This window comes from Pelophylax lessonae, assembly GCF_965119305.1.
Source record: "Pelophylax lessonae genome assembly, chromosome: 1".
Lineage (NCBI taxonomy): Eukaryota > Metazoa > Chordata > Amphibia > Anura > Ranidae > Pelophylax > Pelophylax lessonae.
In genome coordinates this window covers 455,201,499-455,221,789 of record NC_138768.1, presented here as the reverse complement: position 1 = coordinate 455,221,789, position 20,291 = coordinate 455,201,499, and the positions used below count along the sequence as shown (strand labels likewise).

At 46.0% G+C, this 20,291-nt stretch overlaps 1 protein-coding gene across 4 annotated transcripts in view; it reads left to right on the top strand.

Moving 5' to 3' along the window:
* Positions 1–20,291, top strand: part of EPS15L1 (epidermal growth factor receptor pathway substrate 15 like 1) — a 354,413-nt gene that overhangs the window by 160,771 nt on the left and 173,351 nt on the right. For 2 of the 4 annotated variants that reach the window (XM_082248118.1, XM_082248119.1), the window contains exons 12-13: positions 2,224–2,286; positions 10,441–10,526. In XM_082248118.1, the coding sequence (XP_082104244.1) occupies positions 2,224–2,286; positions 10,441–10,526 (149 nt within the window). The remainder of the gene's footprint in view (positions 1–2,223; positions 2,287–10,440; positions 10,527–20,291) is intronic. The other 2 variants (XM_082248120.1, XM_082248121.1) reach the window with 1 other exon arrangement.

The window sequence follows — 20,291 nt, the reverse complement described above, 5'->3', positions numbered from 1 at the left end:
GGCTGACCGATTTCATTCCAGCCCTCTCAAATTTTTGCCACGATTTCTGTGCATAATCAAAGCAGAAGGGATTCCATCCAGACTTACCTCACTGGTCTTGGTACGCCGATTGGGTACGGCTGGTCGCCGATGCTCCTTGGTGGCTTCCTCTCAGGGAGGTTCTGCTGTCCCAAAGACCGATCTTCTATCCTGATTTACAGTCGCTAGCTTTGACGGCTTGGTTGTTAAATGCCAGGTGCTGAAGGATGGAGGTTTGTCTGAGTCGGTGTGATTCCTACGCTGTTGAAAGCTAGGGAATCTACTTCTAGGAAGATCTACCTTCGTACACGGAAGACGTACATTGCGTGATGTGAGTCTCTTGGGGTTCATCCTCGCTCCTTCTCTGTGGATCAGATCTTAATCTTCCTTTAACGGGGGGGTTGAACAGTAATTCGCCAATTGGCCTTGAGTACCATCAAGGGCCAGGTATCAGCTTTGGTGGTCTATTTCAAATGACCTTTGGCCTCACACTCCCTGGCGCTTGCCTTTCTTCAGGGTGTCCGACATTTGGTTCCTTCAGTGTGGTCTCCGTTGCCGCCCTGGGATCTTAATATGGTGCTTTCAGCTCTACAGAAACCTCCCTTTGAAAATATTCGGGAGGTTTCCCTGCTTGCGATGCCCGGGAGGGAGCCTTTTTTGGTGGCTATCGGGGTGTCTGAACTGGCGGCGTTATCCTGTCGTTCACCTTATTTATGATTCACAAGGATAAGGTGGTGCTTCGCCCCTGTCATCATTCCTTCGTAAGGTGGACTCTGACTGTCATTTGAATGAAGACATTGTGTTGCCTTCCCTTTGTTCCAGGCTAAACATCCAAAGGAAATTACCTTGCTTGTCTTGGTTGTGGTCCAGGCAATTAGGGTGTACCTGGCAGCTACGAGTCTTTTAGGAAGTCAGACTCTATTTGTGCTCAAGATGCATCAGACAGATGGTGGATCGGGCCTTTTGCATCAATGAACAGGTTCCTGCTTTCCCTGTCATGGAACACTCTACTAGGGTGCTTAGTGTCTCCTGGGCTTCCGTCATCAAGCGTCAGGGACTCAGGTTTCAAGGCGGGCAACTGGTCGTTGGTGCACACTTTTGCTAATATTTTATAAAGTGGATGTGTTGGCGTCTGCAGATGCTTCTTTTGGCCGCAAGGTTTTCTGGCTGCTGTTTAGAGGACCTGGTCCTCTTTGAGGGTGTATTGTTTTTTTCAAGTGAGCTCCATTTGTTTTATGGTTGAGCCCCATGTTACCTGGTTGGCTATGGTTAGCCTTGGGAATTTTTTTCTGCTTTTTTCCCCACCCCTCATGTTTAACACTGCTTTGGGACGTCCCAATGGTTAAGAAGAATCAGAAGCTGTGTCCATCTATGAACAAAAGAGAAAATGGGATTTTTGGCTTACCGTAAAATCCATTTCTCGGTTCATTGACAGACCTAGCACCCACCCACTTGTGGAGTTGGCTTTCTTCTGACACTGCTTGTAACAAAACTGAGTGCCTATAGCTGAGAGCTCTCTGGGACTGTCCATTGGCATAGTCAAGCTTTTTCCTGCCTAGTTTCCTACTCCTGTAGGGGGCAGTATATCCCATTGGTTAAGAAGAATCAAGAGCTGTGTCCGTCAATGAACATCATAGAAATGGATTTTACGGTAAGTCAAAAATCCCATTTTTCCCTGAACCAGAAAGATCTCGACCATAAAACTGCCGAGCCGCTTATCAACATTTTTGAGCTGGGCCCACACATGCACAGTAACTCTGCATTCTGTACTGTGGATAATTTGTACTCTGCTATAGCAAGGATTGCAAACGCTCAAAAGAATTGAATAGTGCTTGTAGTGTGTGTGTGTGTGTGTGTGTGTGTGTGTGTGTCCAGCTCAGATAAATTTGGCAAGTGGCTCATTCGCTTTCTGGGCAATATCAGTCTTGTACTAGTGAGCTAGAAGTTGAACAGCTGAAGTTACAAGAATATGCCCTAAAAGCAGATGGGAGTTTCTGTTCTCCCAGTGCAATGGCTATGTTTTAAGATGCTGGACCCTCCAGTACATTCAGTAAAAATTATTTTCTTTATGCATTACAGCTATATGTACTTTCTGGTGGCTATAAATATAATAAATGGTTTTATATTTTGGTATATTTATTCAGTATGTTATGTATGTGCTCTGTATGTTCCATCTGTGGCTTCTTCCTTGCCCTTTTCCTCCAGACCCTGTCTGGTTACATGACCCCTGTAGGAAACGAGGTGACAAGCTTGCCAGAAATACGGCGTGTGAGTAAACCCTTGTTTAGTAGTCCCTCCCTGGCATGCCATATGTATCTGCATGCACACTTCAGTGCTATCACCCATAGGCTACTTTACACTGTTTTCAATTAGTCTTCTTTGCTATTTTCTTGAAATTATTTATATTGTTGAGGGTTTAATGGCTTATTGTGTGGTTGTGCATATATTTCCTTCATAAGAAAAGACCTGTGAAAGCTTTTATTCAAGTGTTTTATCACCTATACTAAAATGGCATGCAGATCTTTTTGTGAAATCATTGCATGGTAGTTTTGTTTTATTGAAAACCGCAGCATAGAGTGATTTATCTCTGTAATTATTGCAGATAATTTTTTTTCTGCAGGTGAATGTTCGTAACAAAGCAATGAAAAATATTATGCCCCTTTTAAGCTAGTAGGAAACCAAATAGAGAACTTATTCTCTGTAGTCTCAGAAATTTTGTAACGTACTACACAGAACATTATACAAACACCACTAAACCAGTGGTTTCCAACTTTTTTGTCATGACACCACAGTGAAACTTCAGATGTTTGTGACACATAGGATTATACAATCAATCACAATACTTAGAATTTAGCATTTAACAGAGGAAGCTGGAATTCTTTACCAGAGAGTGAGCTGGATATTTCACTGGACCCTGGAAGTGAGCACTGTATTTTAAGGGAAACTAAACCTAAGAACACAAATTTTATAACATGCAGTTTACCAATCCTTAGATGTGGTGGATTAGTTTTTTTGTTTTTCACCTGGTAATCCCTGCGAGTAACGTACATCTTGTCATAGGGTGACGCTGGCTGCACACTGTATTGCATCTGTGGAGGCACAGGGTTGTCAACCAAAGACAAGATGTGCGTTAAGGACTACAGAATACTCCCCTGTCTCGTTGCCTCTAAAACATAGGTGGGAGGTGTTCTTTAAACCACAGAGAGTACATGAGAACCGAGAGCACATGAAGATCTGGCTTTCAGTCGTGATCAACAGGTTTTTGTTTTTTTTTGCAATTATTTAGCGGGTATAACAAAACCCTTTTCAAAAGCATATTTAACAAACAAAAAGGAAGCAAATAAAAGAAGTTCATTGTTGAGGATTACAGAAACAATTTAAGGAAACAAACTTCAGCTCATAGTTTGGGCTATAGATCTATGTCTTTCTGCTACAAGGCCAGATACTGGGTGTAATGTATGTTTATGCCTAAATACATGGTTATATTTTAGAAAAAGTAATGCCTTCAAAAACCTAACCTACACAATTGTTCGCTCCTAACTTTTAAAATAAGCTTTTTTTGGTCCTTTTCATTGATGATCACCTTTCTAAAAGAATAGATTGTACAGTGAGTATAGAAAAGAACCACCCCCATTCCCTTTAAAAAAAAAAAAAAATCACATTTTGTTGCTTTGCAGCGTGAAATGAAGACCGACATAATTTTTGTTTTATCCAGCTGTATAACATCCGAGTGAAAGATATAACCCCAACGTGCAGGAAAAAAAAAAACAGAATCACTGAGTTGGAAAAAGGATCACCCCCTTGTGTCCTTATTTTGTTGAACCACCTTTTGCTTTAATTACAGCCTTTAGTCTGTTGGGATATGTTTCTCCTAACTTTGCACATCTAGACTTTGCAATATTTGTGCACTCATCTTTGCAGAACTGCTCAAGTTCATTTAGAGTATCTCTCAAAAGTGAGTACACCCCTCACATTTTCTGTAAATATTTTATTATATCTTTTCATGTGACAACACTGAAGAAATGACACTTTGCTACAATGTAAAGTAGTGAGTGTACAGCTTGTATAACAGTGTAAATTTGCTGTCTCCTCAAAAAAAACTCAACACACAGCCATTAATGTCTAAACCGCTGGCAACAAAAGTGAGTACACCTCTAACTGAAAATGTCCAAATTGGTCCCAACGTGTCAATATTTTCTGTGGCCACCATCATTTTCCAGCACTTCCTTAACCCTCTTCGGCATTGAGTTCTCCAGTGCTTCACAGGTTGCCACTGGAGTCATCACGGAACTGAAGGATGTTGGAGACCTTGCGCTCCTCCACCTTCCGCTTGAGGATGCCCCACAGATGCTCAATAGGGTTTAGGTCTGGAGACATGCTTGGCCAGTCCATCACCTTTATCCTCAGCTTCTTTAGCAAGGCAGTGGTCATCTTGGAGAAGTGTCTGGGGTCGTTATGTTGGAATACTGCCTTGCGTTCCAGTCTCCAAAGGGAGGAAATCATGCTCTGCTTCAGTATGTCACAGTACATGTTGGCATTCATGGTTCCCTCAATGAACTGTAGTTCCCCAGTGATGGCATCACTCATGCAGCCCTAGACCATGACACTCCCACCACCATGCTTGACTGTAGGCAAGACACACTTGTCTTTGTACTCACCTGGTTGCCGCCACACATGCTCGACACCATCTAAACTAGACAAGTTTATCTTGGTCTCCTCATCCCACAGGACATGGTTCCAGTATTCTATGTCCTTAGTCTGCTTGTCTTCAGCAAACTGTTTGTGGGCTTTCTTGTGCATCATCTTTAGAAGACACTTCCTTCTGGTTCAACAGCCATGCAGACCAATTTGATGCAGTGTGCGGCGCATGGTCTGAGCACATGCTGGCAGCACTCATACATCTATTTCCCAAAGACCAGCTCTGGATATGACGCTGAGCATGTTCACTCAACTTCTTTGGTTGACCTTAGCAAGGCCTGTTCTGAATGTACCTTTCCTGTTAAACCGCTGTATGGTCTTAACCATCGTACTGCAGCTCAGTTTCAAGGTCTTGGCAATCTTCTTATAACCTAGGCCATCTTTATGTAGAGCAACAATTCTTTTTTTCAGATCCCCAGAGAGTTCTTTGCCATGAGGTGTGATTTTGAACTTCCAGTGACCAGTAAGAGAGTGAGAGCAATAACACCAAATTTGACACACCATCTCCCCATTCACACCTGTACACCAAGCTGTACACTCACTACATTGTAGCAAAGTGTCATTTCTTCAGTGTTGTCACATGAAAAGATATAATGAAACAGGGCTTGACAGATTTGCTTAAATTCTAGGAGCCAGCTAAAAAAGTTAGGAGCCAGTGTTTTTTTTTTTGCGCATGCCGAATGGCCAGCTTCTGTTGGACCGGCTGCCATACACACAGGCCCAATGGCAGCCAGTTTTTAATGAACCTGCTGATGTTGCCCGGCATTTGACCTGTGTGTGCTTTTACTTCTTCTGAGAGATAATGAAGGAACACTCCAACCCCCATGACCACTTAAGTGATTTGAAGTGGTCATGGTGGTAGGAGTCAGAAACACTGCACATGCTGGGATATTTACAATTATGTGCTGGGGGCTAGTTTCTGGCTGATACTGCTGGCTGGTACTGCTGCCGCTGTGGGTACTTATGGCTGGTACTGCTGGCAGAGAGTGTGAGGAGTGGCGCTGGAGAAAGCATGCAGAGCCGATGCTTCCTGTGTCTCTCCTCTCATAAGCGGAGTGCATTTGATATTACTCCGCCTGTGACAGGACGAAGCCAGAACTATACAAGAAGCATAGGCTCAGTTTTGTCACAGCTAACAGACACAGTTTTGTTGCTAGACATCCCAAGTCTCTTGCGAATTGCGGGAGTCTCCCACATGTGGGCCCGACACTTGTAAGTGTCAGGTGGTAGCCGCAACCCGCATGCAGGAGACTTGGGATGTCTGGCGACAAGACACCTGCCACAGTGTAACCCAGGTGTCAGGCCGCTAATTCTAGTGGCCAATGCGACCTGGTGCCTGGGGTTTGTCAAGCCCTGTAATAAAATATTTACAAAAATGTGAGGGGTATACTCACTTTTGTGGGAAAATGTAAATTTGACTGTGACTGTTTGTGGACTGCAGTCTTCAAGTCATTTCACAGATTTACAATAGAGTTTAGGTCTGGGCTCTGACTAAAACATGAAAGGACTTCCACCTATTCTCCTTCATCCACTTTGTGGTAATTTTTCCCGTGTGCTTTGGGTCATTGTCATGTTGGAAGGTAAACCTTCTTCCCATTGACAACTTTCTGGCAGAGGGCAGCAGATTTTCCTTAAGAATTTGATGTTGTTTTGCCCCATCCATTTTTTCATCTATCCTGGCAAGGGCTCCAATCCCTGCTGCAGAGAAACACTCCCATACAGGATATGACTACCTCCATGCTTTTCTGTAGGAATGGTGTTATTTGGATGGTGAGCTATATTTGATTTCCACCAGACATATCGTTTGGTGTTTAGGCCATAAAATTTAATTTTAGTCTCCTCTGATCATAACACCTTTTTTAATGTGGCCTCAGAATCTTCAAGGTGCGTATTTAGCAAAGCTCAGTCGTAACTGCATGTGGACTTTCTTGAGGAGAGACTTTGTTCTTAAAACCCTCCCATAAAAGCCACATTTGTGGAGAATTTCTGATATTGTTGTCACATGCACGCAATGACCACTCTTTTTGTCATTAATTCCTGCAACTGCTTCAGAGTTGCTGTAGGCCTCTTGGTAGCCTCTTTGACCAGTTTCCTCCTGGCTCTTTCATCAGTTTCAGTTTGGAGTGACATCCTGATCCAGGGAGGGTCTGTGTTGTACCAAATACCCTCCACTTCCTAATATTAGAACGCACTGTGCTTCTAGGCATTGTTAAAGCCTTCGAAATTTTTTTGTATCCCATCTCCTGACTTGTGCCTGTTCACGACTTTTATCTCAGGGATCCCGGTGATCGTGCCTTGCCACCCATAGTTGACTATTCGCTCCAGTCGCAGTACCAGGGACTGAAAAGCTCCAGGAAAGATATTTTCATGCTTAGCTAATCAAAAGGACTACAGCTGATCAGTTGAAAGTCAAATGGCTTTGTGTGCCATTGAGAAGGTGGTTAGCTACACCTGATTGAGTTAACAAGTCATTTTTAGGATGAGGGTGATCATTTTTCTAACTCAGTGTTTCTATTTTTCATCCTTTTTTTTTTTTTTCTGACATGTTGGTAATCTATCTTTTTTTAATCTGGATGTTATACGTTGCACTGAGTAAATACAGCTGAATAAAACAAAACTGATTCTTCATTCCAGGCTGCAAAGCAACAACATTTGATTGATTGTTTTTATAGGGGGTGATTCTTTTCTATACCCACTGTATAACTAAAGCTGGCCATAGACAGTGCAATTTTTTTTCCCCTGCAACCACGGATCCCTGCTGGGAGAGAACACACTTATTATTGCCAGTAGCTAAAGCCACTGCTAATATTTGCATGAAAAATCTAACAGGCTGGATGGCTCAATCAATCAACTTGGGTACAATCAGCCTGCCCATACATGGTTCAAATCGCGACTAGTACCTGCTGAACCGGCCGAGGTTTAAACAGTCTATGGCTGACTTAGGCAGTAATTACAAATCTCCCACACAATAGTGCTAATACAGTGCATGCGGAATATATTCACACGCTTCACTTTTTCTACATCTTTTTATGTTACAGCCTTATTCCAGAATGGATTAAATTAATCATTTTTTTCTCAAAATTCTACAAACAATACCCCATTAATGACAACGTGAAAGAAGTTTGTTTGAAATCTTTGTAAATTTATGAAAAACAAAAAAATGTACACATGTACATAAGTATTTACAGCCTTTGCCATGACACTTAAAATTGAGCTCAGGTGCATCCTGTTTACACTGATCATCCTTGAGATGTTTCTACAACTTGATTGGAGTCCACTTATGGTAAATTCAGTTGATTGGACATGATTTGGAAAGCCACGCACCTATCTAAGGTCCTACAGTTAACAGTGCATGTCAGAGCACAAACCAAGCCATGAAGTCCAAGAAATTGTCTGTAGACCTTTGAGACAGGATTGTATTGAAGCAGAGATCTAGGGAAGGGTACAGAAAAATTTCTGCAGCTTTGAAGGTCCCAGTGAGCACAGTGGCCTCTATCATTCATAAATGGATGAAGGTTGGAACCCCCAGGGCTCTTCCTAGAGTGGGCCGCCCAGCCAAACTGAGCATTCGGGGGAGAAGGGCCTTAGGGAGGTGATCAAGAACCCAATGGTTACTCTCACAGAGCTCCAGCATTTCTCAGTGGAGAGAGGAGAACCTTCCAGAAGAACAATTATCTCTGCAGAACTCCACCAGTTAGGCCTGTATGGTAGAGGGGCCAGACAGAAGCTACTCCTCAGTAAAAGGCACATGATAGCCCACCCAGTGTCTGCCAAAAGGTACCTGAAGGACTCTCAGACCACGAGAAATAAAATTCTCTGGTCTGATGAAACAAGGATTGAACTTTTTGGCCTAAATGGCAAGTGTCATGTCTGAAGGAAACAGTAAAGCATAGTGGTGGCAGCATCATGCTGTGGGAATGTTTTTCAGTGGCAGGAACTGGGAGACTTGTCAGGATAATATGCAGCAATGTACAGAGACATCCTTGATGAAAACCTGCTCCAGAGCACTCTAGACCTCAGACTGGGGCGAAGGTTCAGAAGCACACAGCCAAGATAGCAAAGAATTGATCACTGGCCAACTCTGAATGTCCTTGAGGGGCCCAGCCAGAGCCCAGACACCCCCGAACAACCTGCAAAGAAGAATGGGAGAAACTGCCCAAAAATGTGTGCCAAGCTTGCAGCATCATACTCAAAAAGACTTGAGGCTGTAATTGGTGCCAAAGATGCTTCAACAAAGTATTGAGCAAAGGCTGTGAATACTTATGTACATGGGATTTAATCCAATTTGGATTAATGAAAATGATCTAAAATTCATTAGTAAATAATGAAATCAATGCGGTTTGGAATTAGACTTTAACATAAAATGTAGAAAAAGCGCTGTGAATACTTTCCGGATGCACTGTAGGTTGATAACTTGTTTACCTGGCTACAGGTATTAAAACCATTGTTTAGTAATCCAAAGAGTTTATTGGTCTTTTTTTTTTTTTTTTGTACAAATAGATTGTTTTAAATAGAGAGAAAAATGTAGACGGGTAGGGGTTGGGGGTACATGTCTTTGAAAGTGGAATATCTTGGTAAAGAGTGAGAACTGTAAAGGAAATATCTCTCGCTATTGTATTTCAATTTAGGCGAACAGTCATGTAAATGCCGACCATGGTGCGGTATTTGTAAGGGGGTTTTGTGCATAATTATGGCCAGGGCTAAAAGTTAAAATAACCACTTTCAGTCAGTCAGGTGTATATATTAACAGACTTTATATTAATATTGTGTATTTTAATTTTGAAAGCAGATGAGCGTTTTTTAAAGTTTTCTATACTACCTTTGATATAAAGCATTTTTTCTTTACAGAACTCAATAGCTCAAGCTGAAATTTACGCACAACCAAATTGGAGCAGTGCTTCAACCCTTATCAGTCTGTTTTAGTCAGACAAACCACAGACCAAAAAGCAAGCAGCGTCCTTTATGTATTGAAAGTTTTATTTGTAAAACCAAGATTGCCTATAGTTAAAAAAAAAAAAAAAAAAAAAAAGACAGTAGTTTAAAAAATAAAGTTGACTCAAAACTAAAGCTGGCCATAGACTAATTTATATTTGGCTGAATCAGCAGATGCCAGCTGATTCTTGGTCATTGTGTGGATTCTCCCTCTTTTCTGTCAGTTTGAGTGTCCGTTTTAATTTATTTGTGCACCGTCTGCTCTTGCCCTATGTGTCAAAACATCCACCATGCGAAGGTTTTGCAGAATGAGTTTAGCAATGTTACGTGTTAAAGTTTCATCTTAGTTTGTATAAATCGTTTGTCCGCTTTCTGTTTCTTATAATACAACCAAGAAATAACAGGTGGGCAGTCATAGAGCAACTGGAATGGTTTGAATAAGACCACTAAGGGAGTGAGTTATATGAGATGTGTGCCATAATTTCATAATAAAAAAAACACCCTGCATGGTTTTAGAGCATTTGTCTTCGGTTTAGAAAGGCTGCATTATACTAAAGCTCATGCTTGTTTTAGCCTGCTTGCTTTAGCCATGTAAGGCTTTGTAAATAGACTTCATTAGCAAGGGCAATGGTGATTGTATTACAAGGATCTTCAAATTTTTGAGCTTACAAATATAGCTTACATGCTATATTTGCTGATTTTTACCCTCCATACATGTAAACATTTAGCAGAGTATACTAAATGTAATAAAATTACAATTTAGTAATGAAAAATGATGTGTTCTCCTCTTAGGACAGCTCAAGCTCTGTTGGATCTGGAGAATATACTGGGGTAAAAGAACTAGATGAAATCAGTCAGGAGATTGCCCAGCTGCAGAGGTACATGGATCATAATGTTTCTTTTATAGAGGTTCTGATTACCACTGCTATATTTTAATTGCATTATTCCCTTATTGTTTGCTAATTAGTACTGTTTGATATTTCACACAAAAATAGGTGATCATGAAAAAATGTATCTGTGGAAAGCTGACACTAAAGTCTTAAAGTGATTTTAAAGGTTTTTTTTAAAGTTATTTAAGTTATATTTACCTGCTCTCTTACCAACTTTTCTGGAGTCCCCCTCCAGCAATATCCACTCCTCCTGCTGAGGAGCCACCCGTGCGATCACACTCCTGATCTGGACTGTGTACATTCGTAGACACACACCGCCCTGGTAAGTCCTGCCCCGCTACCTCCTCACAGTTGGACATCAGCAGGAGCCTATGGCTTCTGCTGCTGCCTGTGTCTCTTGTGGGAACAGGAAGAGGGGAGAGCAGGACTGCACTGGATCGTTAGAGGAGGCAGGTAAATGTTTAGGAATGGCGGTGAAGAAGGGGAAACAAGTAGTGGGGAGTTAACCATAATCCTAATAGTGCATTAAGGTAACAAAACATTTTGACTTTACTACTTTAATGTTTTCATGTGAGGGCCTCTTCTCCACGTTTCTACTTCCTTCACTACTCCACTTTCCCGTTCTCATTTCCTTCATTAGTGTTTTCAGGAGACACTGACATGACAGATACAAATTAACTTTATAGTGAAATAATTCATTTCTGCATTTAAAGAGGTATTAAAGTGATTCTAAAGTCTCAGTTTTTATTTTTTATAAATAACAAACAATGTTATTCTTACCTTCTCCCCAAATTCTCTCTTCTATGGTGCCCTGCCAGCACCCTCGGCTGCTCCTCTTCTTGGTTCACCCCCATCGGAAGTCGCTTCCCAAAGGGACGCAGCTGCGGGCTCACTCTTGAGCTGGCCTGTGTGTGTCTATTGACACACAGTGCTTCTCGGCCCTGCCCCCTGCTTTCTTCTCACTGGCTTTGATTGACAGTAGTAGGAGCACCTGCTTCCTCAGCAAAGCCTGTGGGAGCGGGAGAGAACCGCTACAGACAGGCAACTCTGGATCAAGTAAGCCTCGACAAGTAAATGGTGGGAGGGGGTGATACTTTTACAAGGGCATTTTTTTTTACCTTAATGCAGAGAATGCATTAGGTAAAAAAAAAGTCTGCCCTTAATAATCACTTTAACCACTTCATTACCGGACCCCTACCTGTACAGGCCAATTTTCAGATTTTAGCGCTGTCACACTTTGAGCGACAATTGCGTAGTCATGCAACACTCTACTTATCATTTTTTTTTTTTAGACGGAGCTTTCTTTTGGTGTTGTTTAATCACCACCAGCATGAACATTTTGAAGAAAAAAAAAAAAAAACATTTTTCTTACTTTGTTTTAACATTTTGCAAATAAGTAATTTCTCTTACGTCCTCTGACAGACGCAGCCTCTTCCAAGTTTCATCACTATTGGGTAATGGCACCCTTTGCAGGAGCAGGCTAGGTAGTGAAACTTCTTTAAAAAGCTTTAACTAGACACACCTTAGGGGCTATCTCTCTTGACATTACCCTCAGACACTTAGAGCTTACTAATCAGTTTCTTGCTGCCTAGCTCAGGAGTAGGACCTAGGATACCCTGCTGAGTCTCCGGTCTCAGTTTTGCTTTTTTCTTTGAAAAATGTTTTATTTTATTTTCTCATTCACTAACGCTAGCTAGTCAGGGGGATCCTCCTGGAGAACTACAAGCGATGGCCGGGCTTTGCACTGGATAATCTAGATCCTTATGGTACCCCAGCCTGGCCTGCGAGCATGCGCAGGTTGTGGTCCACCCAGGCCTTACCACGACGGTGCCCGACGGATGGGGACGAGCCTGCGGAGGATTTTCTTCGCCGGGACACATCAACCCTGAAACACCCTGTGTTGCAGCGTCCCCTCTTGGCTGACAGCACCCCCACTCAGGGAGGGAGGCGAGCTGTATCAGAGCGGTGCCCGCGGTCCTTGGTATGGTGAGTGATGCTACCCCCCGTGTTCCTGCGACCAGGGCTCAAAATTTAAAGTCCTGAGCTACTAGCCAGGCCTTAAGGGTTACTCGCCACCAGTTGCCCCACCCAACTCCTACCTTGCCCCGCCCCTAAACACGCCCTCATAAATCATCTCATAAAATTACACTGTTAAATGTTTTTGCATTAATGCAGAAGTTAGAAAAATAAATATTAATAACAACATTTTCAGTGCCCATCAGTGCAGCCTAATCAGTGCCCATCAAGGGTCTGGAACCCCCCAAATTACCCTCCTAGTACCCCCCAAATTTCACCTCCTAGAACAAATCCTACCCGTCAAATCCTCCCCCCCATCAACATTTTCCCCCCTAGCACAAAAACCCCCCATTATTCCTACTGGCACACCCCCCCCCCCCCAAATATCCCTTTTTAACAGCCCCAAGACTTCCTGTTCTGGCACAAATCCATCCCCCCCACCCCATTCTAATAATCTCTTCAAGGACGATCCCCAAATCCCCACTCCTGGCACAAATCCTCCCCCCCCCCCCCCCCCAGCACGAATCACTCCTCCTAGCACCCTCCCCCCCCCCAATTCCCCTGCTAGAAGAAATCTTATATTGTCACCTCTCAAATTCCCCATCCCAGCACAACCCCCCTCCCCCCCCCCCCATATCGATCCCACCTAGAGGTAACCATCTTCTCCCCACCCCTCCTAGTACAAATACTCTTTGGGGGATTGTCCTGGGGGGGGGGATAAGAGAATTTGTAGCAGGAGGGGTGGGGAGAAGATGATTACTTCTAGGTGGGATCAATATGGGAGGGAGGGGGGGGGAACTGTGGTGAGATGGGGGGGGGGACTGTGCTGAGATGGGGGGGGGTTGTGCTAGGAGGGTGGGGATTGTGCTGAGATGGGGGGGTTGTGCTAGGAGGGGGGATTGTGCTGAGATGGGGGGTTGTGCTAGGAGGGGGGGGATTGTGCTGAGATGGGGGGGTTGTGCTAGGAGGGGGGGGATTGTGCTGAGATGGGGGGGTTGTGCTAGGAGAGGGGGGATTGTGCTGAGATGGGGGGGGGGTTGTGCTAGGAAGGGGGGGGGATTGTGCTGAGATGGGAATTTGGGAGGTGACAGGATAAGATTTGTGCCCCCAGTGCAGTTCTCTCTTTCCTCCAGCATGCAGACCTCAGATACAGCGCGGCACATCGATCTGTCATTCTCCTCTTCTGAGGCTCCTTCTCCTCTTCTTATGTCAGAGCGGAGGAGGGGCAGAGAAGGAGCCTCAGAGAAGCCGATTCCTATAGGTTTGCACGGACAGCTGGTGGGAGAGATGCGGCTGCAAGAGCAGAAGGGGAAGAAGTTTACGGCTCAGGAATGACACTGGATATCAGATGGGACTATACAGAGTTTGTTACCCGCCCCCTTTCCACATTGCTTGCTTTGACTCTGAGGAGAGGGGATAACAAACTCTGTATGACGGCCGCTATTGAAAGGAGTGTGAAGCCCGGCGAGAAGAGAGCACATGCCGCTCTCTCCTCTCAACTTACAGTATAGTCACAGAAACACTCCTGGCAGTGCCCCCTCCACCTCCCATGACACAGACGCCCAGGGCAGCCGTCCTCCCTCCCACCCTCCCTTGTACCGGCTCTGGCCTTAAGATGATCGGCTTGACCCCCTCCATCTGTACTGCTGGTCGGATAATGTCGGAGCGGCGGATCCTCCCGCTGTAACAGCTTGTAATTGCCGAGCGCTCGATCATACACATATTCCCGCCTCCTTGCCCGGCTTCTTTGATAGACGTCACACGTCCTGGTTGGCCAGGTGTTTTGTCTATCAAAGAAGCCGGGCTAGGAGGCGGGACTGTGTGTATGAGCGAGCGCCCGGCAATTACAATTAAAGCGGTTTTAGCGGGATGATCCGCCGCTGACATTATCCAATCCTTCGGCCGGCTTTCCTCTCATCTCTTCCCCTGACAGGAGCTCGCCATACATAATTTTCCACTCGCAAAATGCGAGCAGGCGAGTGGAAAATTTGAGGGCTGCCTGGGACAGTCCTCTGCGGGGTTTGATGGGGGCCCACTGCTGGGGATGTCAGAGCTGCGATCTCTGTGGTGTCCCCCCCTGGACGGTCTGCCTCCCTTCTCCTTATGGGGCGCTCAAGCGGCAGCCACTGCATGGGGGGAGGGGGGTTGTAAGGCTCATACCTTGCCCTGCGGGGCTTCCTATAGTCGATTCCCGCTGTGGCCAGGGTTCCTGGGCTCCTGACTGTCCGCGCCGTTTTCGGCCACCATTTTGGGTGAGGGCATGCCTGGCTGCATCTGAGTAAGGGCAGCAGCGATTTTTGCTAACATACGGCGCCATCTTGGATGTGGGCATCCACATTGTAAGGGCAGTGGCCATTTTCCCTGTGTTTTCCCCATATAGTTCTATTGGCATCCATGTTTGTGTGGCTCAGGGCACTGTTCGGCCTCTAGTGAATTAGGTCACTTCCTCCTGCCATCTTTTCACTTGCTGCAAAGAAGCGTGGAGAGCGTTTTTTCTGTATCTCTGGCACTATAAGGGTTTCTTTACTGCTTTTTGGGCAATATTCCTTAGACACATTGCTTGCTCAGTTATTTAGCATTATAAAGGAGTACTCCAGCAGCAGTGTGGGATCGCGGTGCGGACCGCAATCGCCGATTTAAAGGGCCAGTGTTCCATTTTTTATTTTTCTGCTAATATGGAGTCCCAGGGTGACAATTTCACCCCAGAGCTTGTTTGTGCATCCGGGATGTCCGAATCACCTTCCCTAGCTTCTTTATCTGCAGCCATTGAAACTTTGGCGTCCAAAGTTTATCTATTGATGTCACAAGGTAATCTTCAAAAATGGCCGATGCTGATTCAGAGCCTAACATGGTTGCCACGGACATTGCCCTCTCTGAGGGATCCCTGTCCACACACTCTGACGGGAAGAAGTCCTCCTCCGCTGCAGCGCGGGAACACGCTTTGGTTGAAGCACTTGTTCGCTCCGTTGGGGAGACTTGGAACATTGATGATGAGCCCACCCTGTCAGGTAAGCGCGTCCTTCCTTCGGGTCCCGCAAAGCCCAGAAGTAGGGTCCGATTTTCCCCTGCCCCGAGGAGTTTCACGATCTCGTGAACGAACAGTGGCATCGCGTTAAGCACGTGCTGGCAGTGCCTAAGCGTTTTCAACGCCGTTACCCCTTTGCGGACCCTGTTTCCAGTCGCTGGAAGGTGTCACCTAAGGTGGACCACGCTGTTTCCAGGTTGAATAAATCCACCGTGGTTCCCGTGGAGGACTCCCCAGTGTTTAAAGACCCAATGGATAGGCTCGTGGAGTCACTTTCCTGGCACCAAGTTTTTACTTAGTGGCGGGCTCACTCCTCAAGCCGTTGTTCGCTTCCGTGCTGGTCTCTGACAGTTACGGAATGGATTAAGGTGCTTAGGTGCAACTTGGTGGCTGAGTCGGTTCCACTGAATCTCATTGAGCTCACGGACCAAATGGCCCAGGCCATGGTGTATCTGTGTGACGTGGCCCTGGACAAGGCTCCCCTGGTAGCAAAATTGTCTGCAGTGGGGATTGCACTCCTCCGCATGGTGTGGCTAAAGAGCTGGTCGGCAGACCCTGCCTCAAAAAAGACTGTGTCTGATATCCCCTATTTGGAGGAAAGCCTTTTTGGGGACTCCTTGGATGAGATTGGCCAGGGTCTCACAGAGGGTAAGAGTACCCTCCTGCCCCAATCCGCGGTGGGGTCCTTCCTTCAAGGCGCATCGGGGGCCCTTTCATGCTTCAGGGGCGCAGGAAAAGGGCAAATCCTTCAAGGCCTCCGGCGGTAACAAGAAGCTCTAGCCGGGAAGCCCAAGGCCGGTCAGTCCGGTGCTGCGGCCCAGTCCTCTTCCGCCTGAAGGAGACCCCTCACCCGTCTCAGGGGTGGGGCGTCTGTGTTACTTTCAGGAGCCCTAGTTGTCTCTAATTTAGGACAAATGGGTTCACAAACTGATTCATTCAGGGTACAAGATCGAATTTCGATCTCACCCCGCAGACAGGTTCTTTATATCAAATCTCCGTCTGTCTCCCGATTGCATGACGGCTCTCAGGGGGCAGTGCAAGATCTTCTTGCTCATAGCGTTATTGTCCCGGTTCCACAGCCGTAGAGATTTTGCGGGTTTTATTCAAACCTGTTCATGGTGCCCAGGAAGGAGGGCAAGGTTCATCCGATTCTGGACCTCAAGTCACTGAACCGCTTTGTGCGGGTGCAGAAGTTCCGGATGGAATCGATCCGGTCGGTGGTGGTGTCTTTAAGTTAAGGGGTTTTCCTGGCCTCCATCGATTTGAAGGATGCGTTTCTGCTCATCCCTATCTACGAAGGTCATCAGTGGTATCTCTGCTTTGCAGTGCCAGAGGAGCACTTTCAATTTGGGCATTACCCTTTGGTCTAGCTTCGGCTCCCAGGGTCCTCACCAAGGTTTTGGCCCCAGTTCTGGTTCTGCTGCGCAAGAAGGGGATTGCGTTCCTCGGTTATCTGGGCCATTTCTTGTTGATGCGAGCTGATGTGCCACTCTGTTGAGCGATCTGACAGTCACGGTTCAGACGCTCCAGGAGTTCGGTGGACCATCAACTTCCAGAAGTCGGCACTGACCCCGTCAGTACGTCTGCAGTATCTGGGCATGGTCAAGCACAGGTTTTTCTCCCGCAGGAAAAACTTCAGACTTTGCAGTACGAGATCAGGTCCCTCAGGGACAACGATCTCTCCTGCCTGCGGACCTGCATGAGATCCCTGGGGCTGATGGTTTCTGCTTTCAAGGCGATCCCGTTTGCCCAGTGTCACACAAAGAACCTGCAAGCAGAGATTCTTGCCAAATGTATCAGGAATCCCCTCTCCTTGGACAGGATGGTGTGTTTGAGCCGTCTCACAAGGATGGAGCTTTCATGGTGGCTTCTGTCACCCGCTCTGAACCAGGCCAAGTCCTTTCTGCCCCTGTTGTGGATGGTGATCACCACGGATGCCAGCCTGACGGGCTGGGGTGGAGTACTGGACACTCTTTGTGCCCAGGGAACGTGGTCGTCGGAGGAATCCTCCTTACCGATAAATGTTCTGGAGCTCAGGGTGATAAAACTTTGCCTGCTCCATTGGGCGACTCAGTTGCCACGGCTGTGGCTTACATCAATCACCAAGGGGGCACCAGGAGTGCCCGGGCGGCCAAGGAAGTGGCTGAGGTTCTGTCTTGGGCCGAGCGCACGTTCCAGCTATCTCTGATGTTCACATTCCAGGAGTGGAGAACTGGCAGGTGGACTATCTTAGTCGTCAGTCCTTGGATCAGGGGGAATGGTCCCTGCATCCGGAGGCCTTTCAGCCTAAGCATCCCAAGGAATTTACCTTGCATTCGTTGGATGTGGTTCGGGCGATCAGGGTTTACGTGTCGACCACGGAATCCTTTCGGAAGTCTGATTCCTTGTTTGGCCTTCCTGAGGGACCTCAGAAGGGTTCGGCTGCCTCCGCTGCAACCATTTTGAAATTGATCAGACAGACTATTGTTCAGGCCTATTCGCTCAAGGGTCAGGTGCCTCCTTTCCTTGTGAGGGAACATTCTACTGGGGCCGTGAGTGCCTCTTGTGCTTTTCGCCATCAGGCTTCTGTGACTCAGGTGTGTAAAGCAGTGACCTGGTCGTTTGTGCACACTTTTACCAAATTCTACAAGATTGACGTAATGACATCCTCGGATGCTTCCTTTGGCCGCAAAATTTTGAGCGCTGCGGTTTGTTGAAGAGACATGTTTTCTGTTCTTGGGGTGAATTTGTTGTTCTGGGGTTAGCTCCTGTTGGATGAGCTTTTGTTGCCCTGTTTGGCCACGTTTTGTTCTGGCATTGTTGGCACGTTACCGTTCTGTTGGTTGTGTCTTTTCCCACCCCTCACACCTGCACTGCTTTGGGACATCCCAGTAGTGATGAAACTTGGAAGAGGCTGCGTCTGTCAGAGGACGTAAGAGCAAATTGAATTTTTGTAAGAACTTGCTGTAAAATTCTATTCTGAGTCCTCTGACAGACGCAGCCCCCGCCCCTCTAGTTTGTCTTCCTGTATTGCTTGCTACGAAACTGATTAGTAAGCTCTAAGTGCCTGAGGGTAATGTCGAGAGGGACAGCCCCTAAAGTGTGTCTAGTTAAAGCTTTTTAATGAAGTTTCACTACCTAGCCTGCTCCTGCACAGGGCGCCATTACCCAATAGTGATGAAACTTGGAAGAGGCTGCGTCTTTCAGAGGACTAAGGGAAAATAATTTTACGGTAAGTTCTCACAAAAATTCTATTTTTTCTTCACTGATGTGCGCTAATGAGGTGCCACTGATGTGTCTGCACTGTGTATGACTGTAAATCCTGTACTCACTGTGCTCCTCACACGCTGTCTCTGTAAGAAGAAAGGAGAGACCATAACCGGCAAAGAAGCTCTGTCTGATTATACTGTGACAGCTGTGATTGGACACAGCTGCTCACATAGCAAAGGGCTGCTTTGATTGAACCTTTGCCTCTATCTGTCATCCCCTGTGTCAAAGGCACACAGTGGTCATCAAATTCGCCCAATGCATGTCCCAGGAGAAGCGCGGGAGTTATTCATGTGGGAGAACATCCAGGGGCGTCGTCCTAGAGCTGGAGAGCCACGCTGTAGCCATTTATCAGCTAAAGCGCGGTGTTAAAGTGGTTGAACCCAAAAACAAACCCAGAAATATCCTACAATGATCATCTTAACTTGGACTGTTTTTAATTTTCTATTTGATTAGCCTATTTTGCTGTACATTTTGGGCTGAGCCACGCGGAAATCTCTCCTTGTCCCTTCACATCTTCCCACGCAAACCCCTTTCTCTTACTCCTTCCCCTTTATTTTATCCAGACGGAGTCTTTCTTTTGTTCCCCTCTACTTTCACCTGGATCTCTCCCTTGGGCTCTGCCAATTTTCCTTTTTTCTTCCCCCCCCCCCCCCCCCCCCACGTAAACAAGGCCACTACCTCAAGCCACTGCCTATGTTTACTGGCCCGCCCTCTGTGTTGCATCTCTGCCGGCCTTTGGGCTTTTTTGTAATCTTGTACATTTGGCAACTCTACTTTCTGTGTCATCCTTCCTTTTAGAAGGAAATGTTGTATACCCGCCTTGGACCTTTTCTTTACCAATGTTGTGTGTTTTGTGTATGATGATTTGTCTACCTTTGATGAAATACATGAAAATAACATAAAAACTTTTTGTAAAACAAAAACAAAAATGTGATATTTATTTTTTGTTTGACAGACACAGCTCCTGTCATTCTTGACCATTGGGTTATGCTGCCCCCTCCAGGAGTAGAACACTAGGCAGAAAAAACTTCTGTCTACACCCTTGGGCAGCCCTGAGGGGGTATACTGCCTCTTCCTGCTATAGTCACTCAGTTTTTTTTCTGCCTAGTCAGGAGTAAGGACCTAGTTCCTTGCTGGAATCTTTGGTCCTGGAAAATATTTTTAGCTTTTCCGGCGAGATCTACAATCAACTGCCGGACTGGGTGACGGACTGGATAATCTAGATCCAGTGGTCATCCCAGTCTGGCCAGCGCGCGCAGGCCTTGGTTCTGCGCTAGGTCGGGCGTGACATAGCCCCACTGGACGGGTCCTGGCCCTATGAGTTAAACGTCTTGTGAGGTCGCATACGACCTGGCCTCGTTGTTCCTCCTGGCTGACAGCCCCTCCATTTCAATGTAGAGGAGGATCTGTCTGCAGCAGTGCCCACCTGGTTCATAATATGGTCAGTAGCTTTCCCCCCTCTA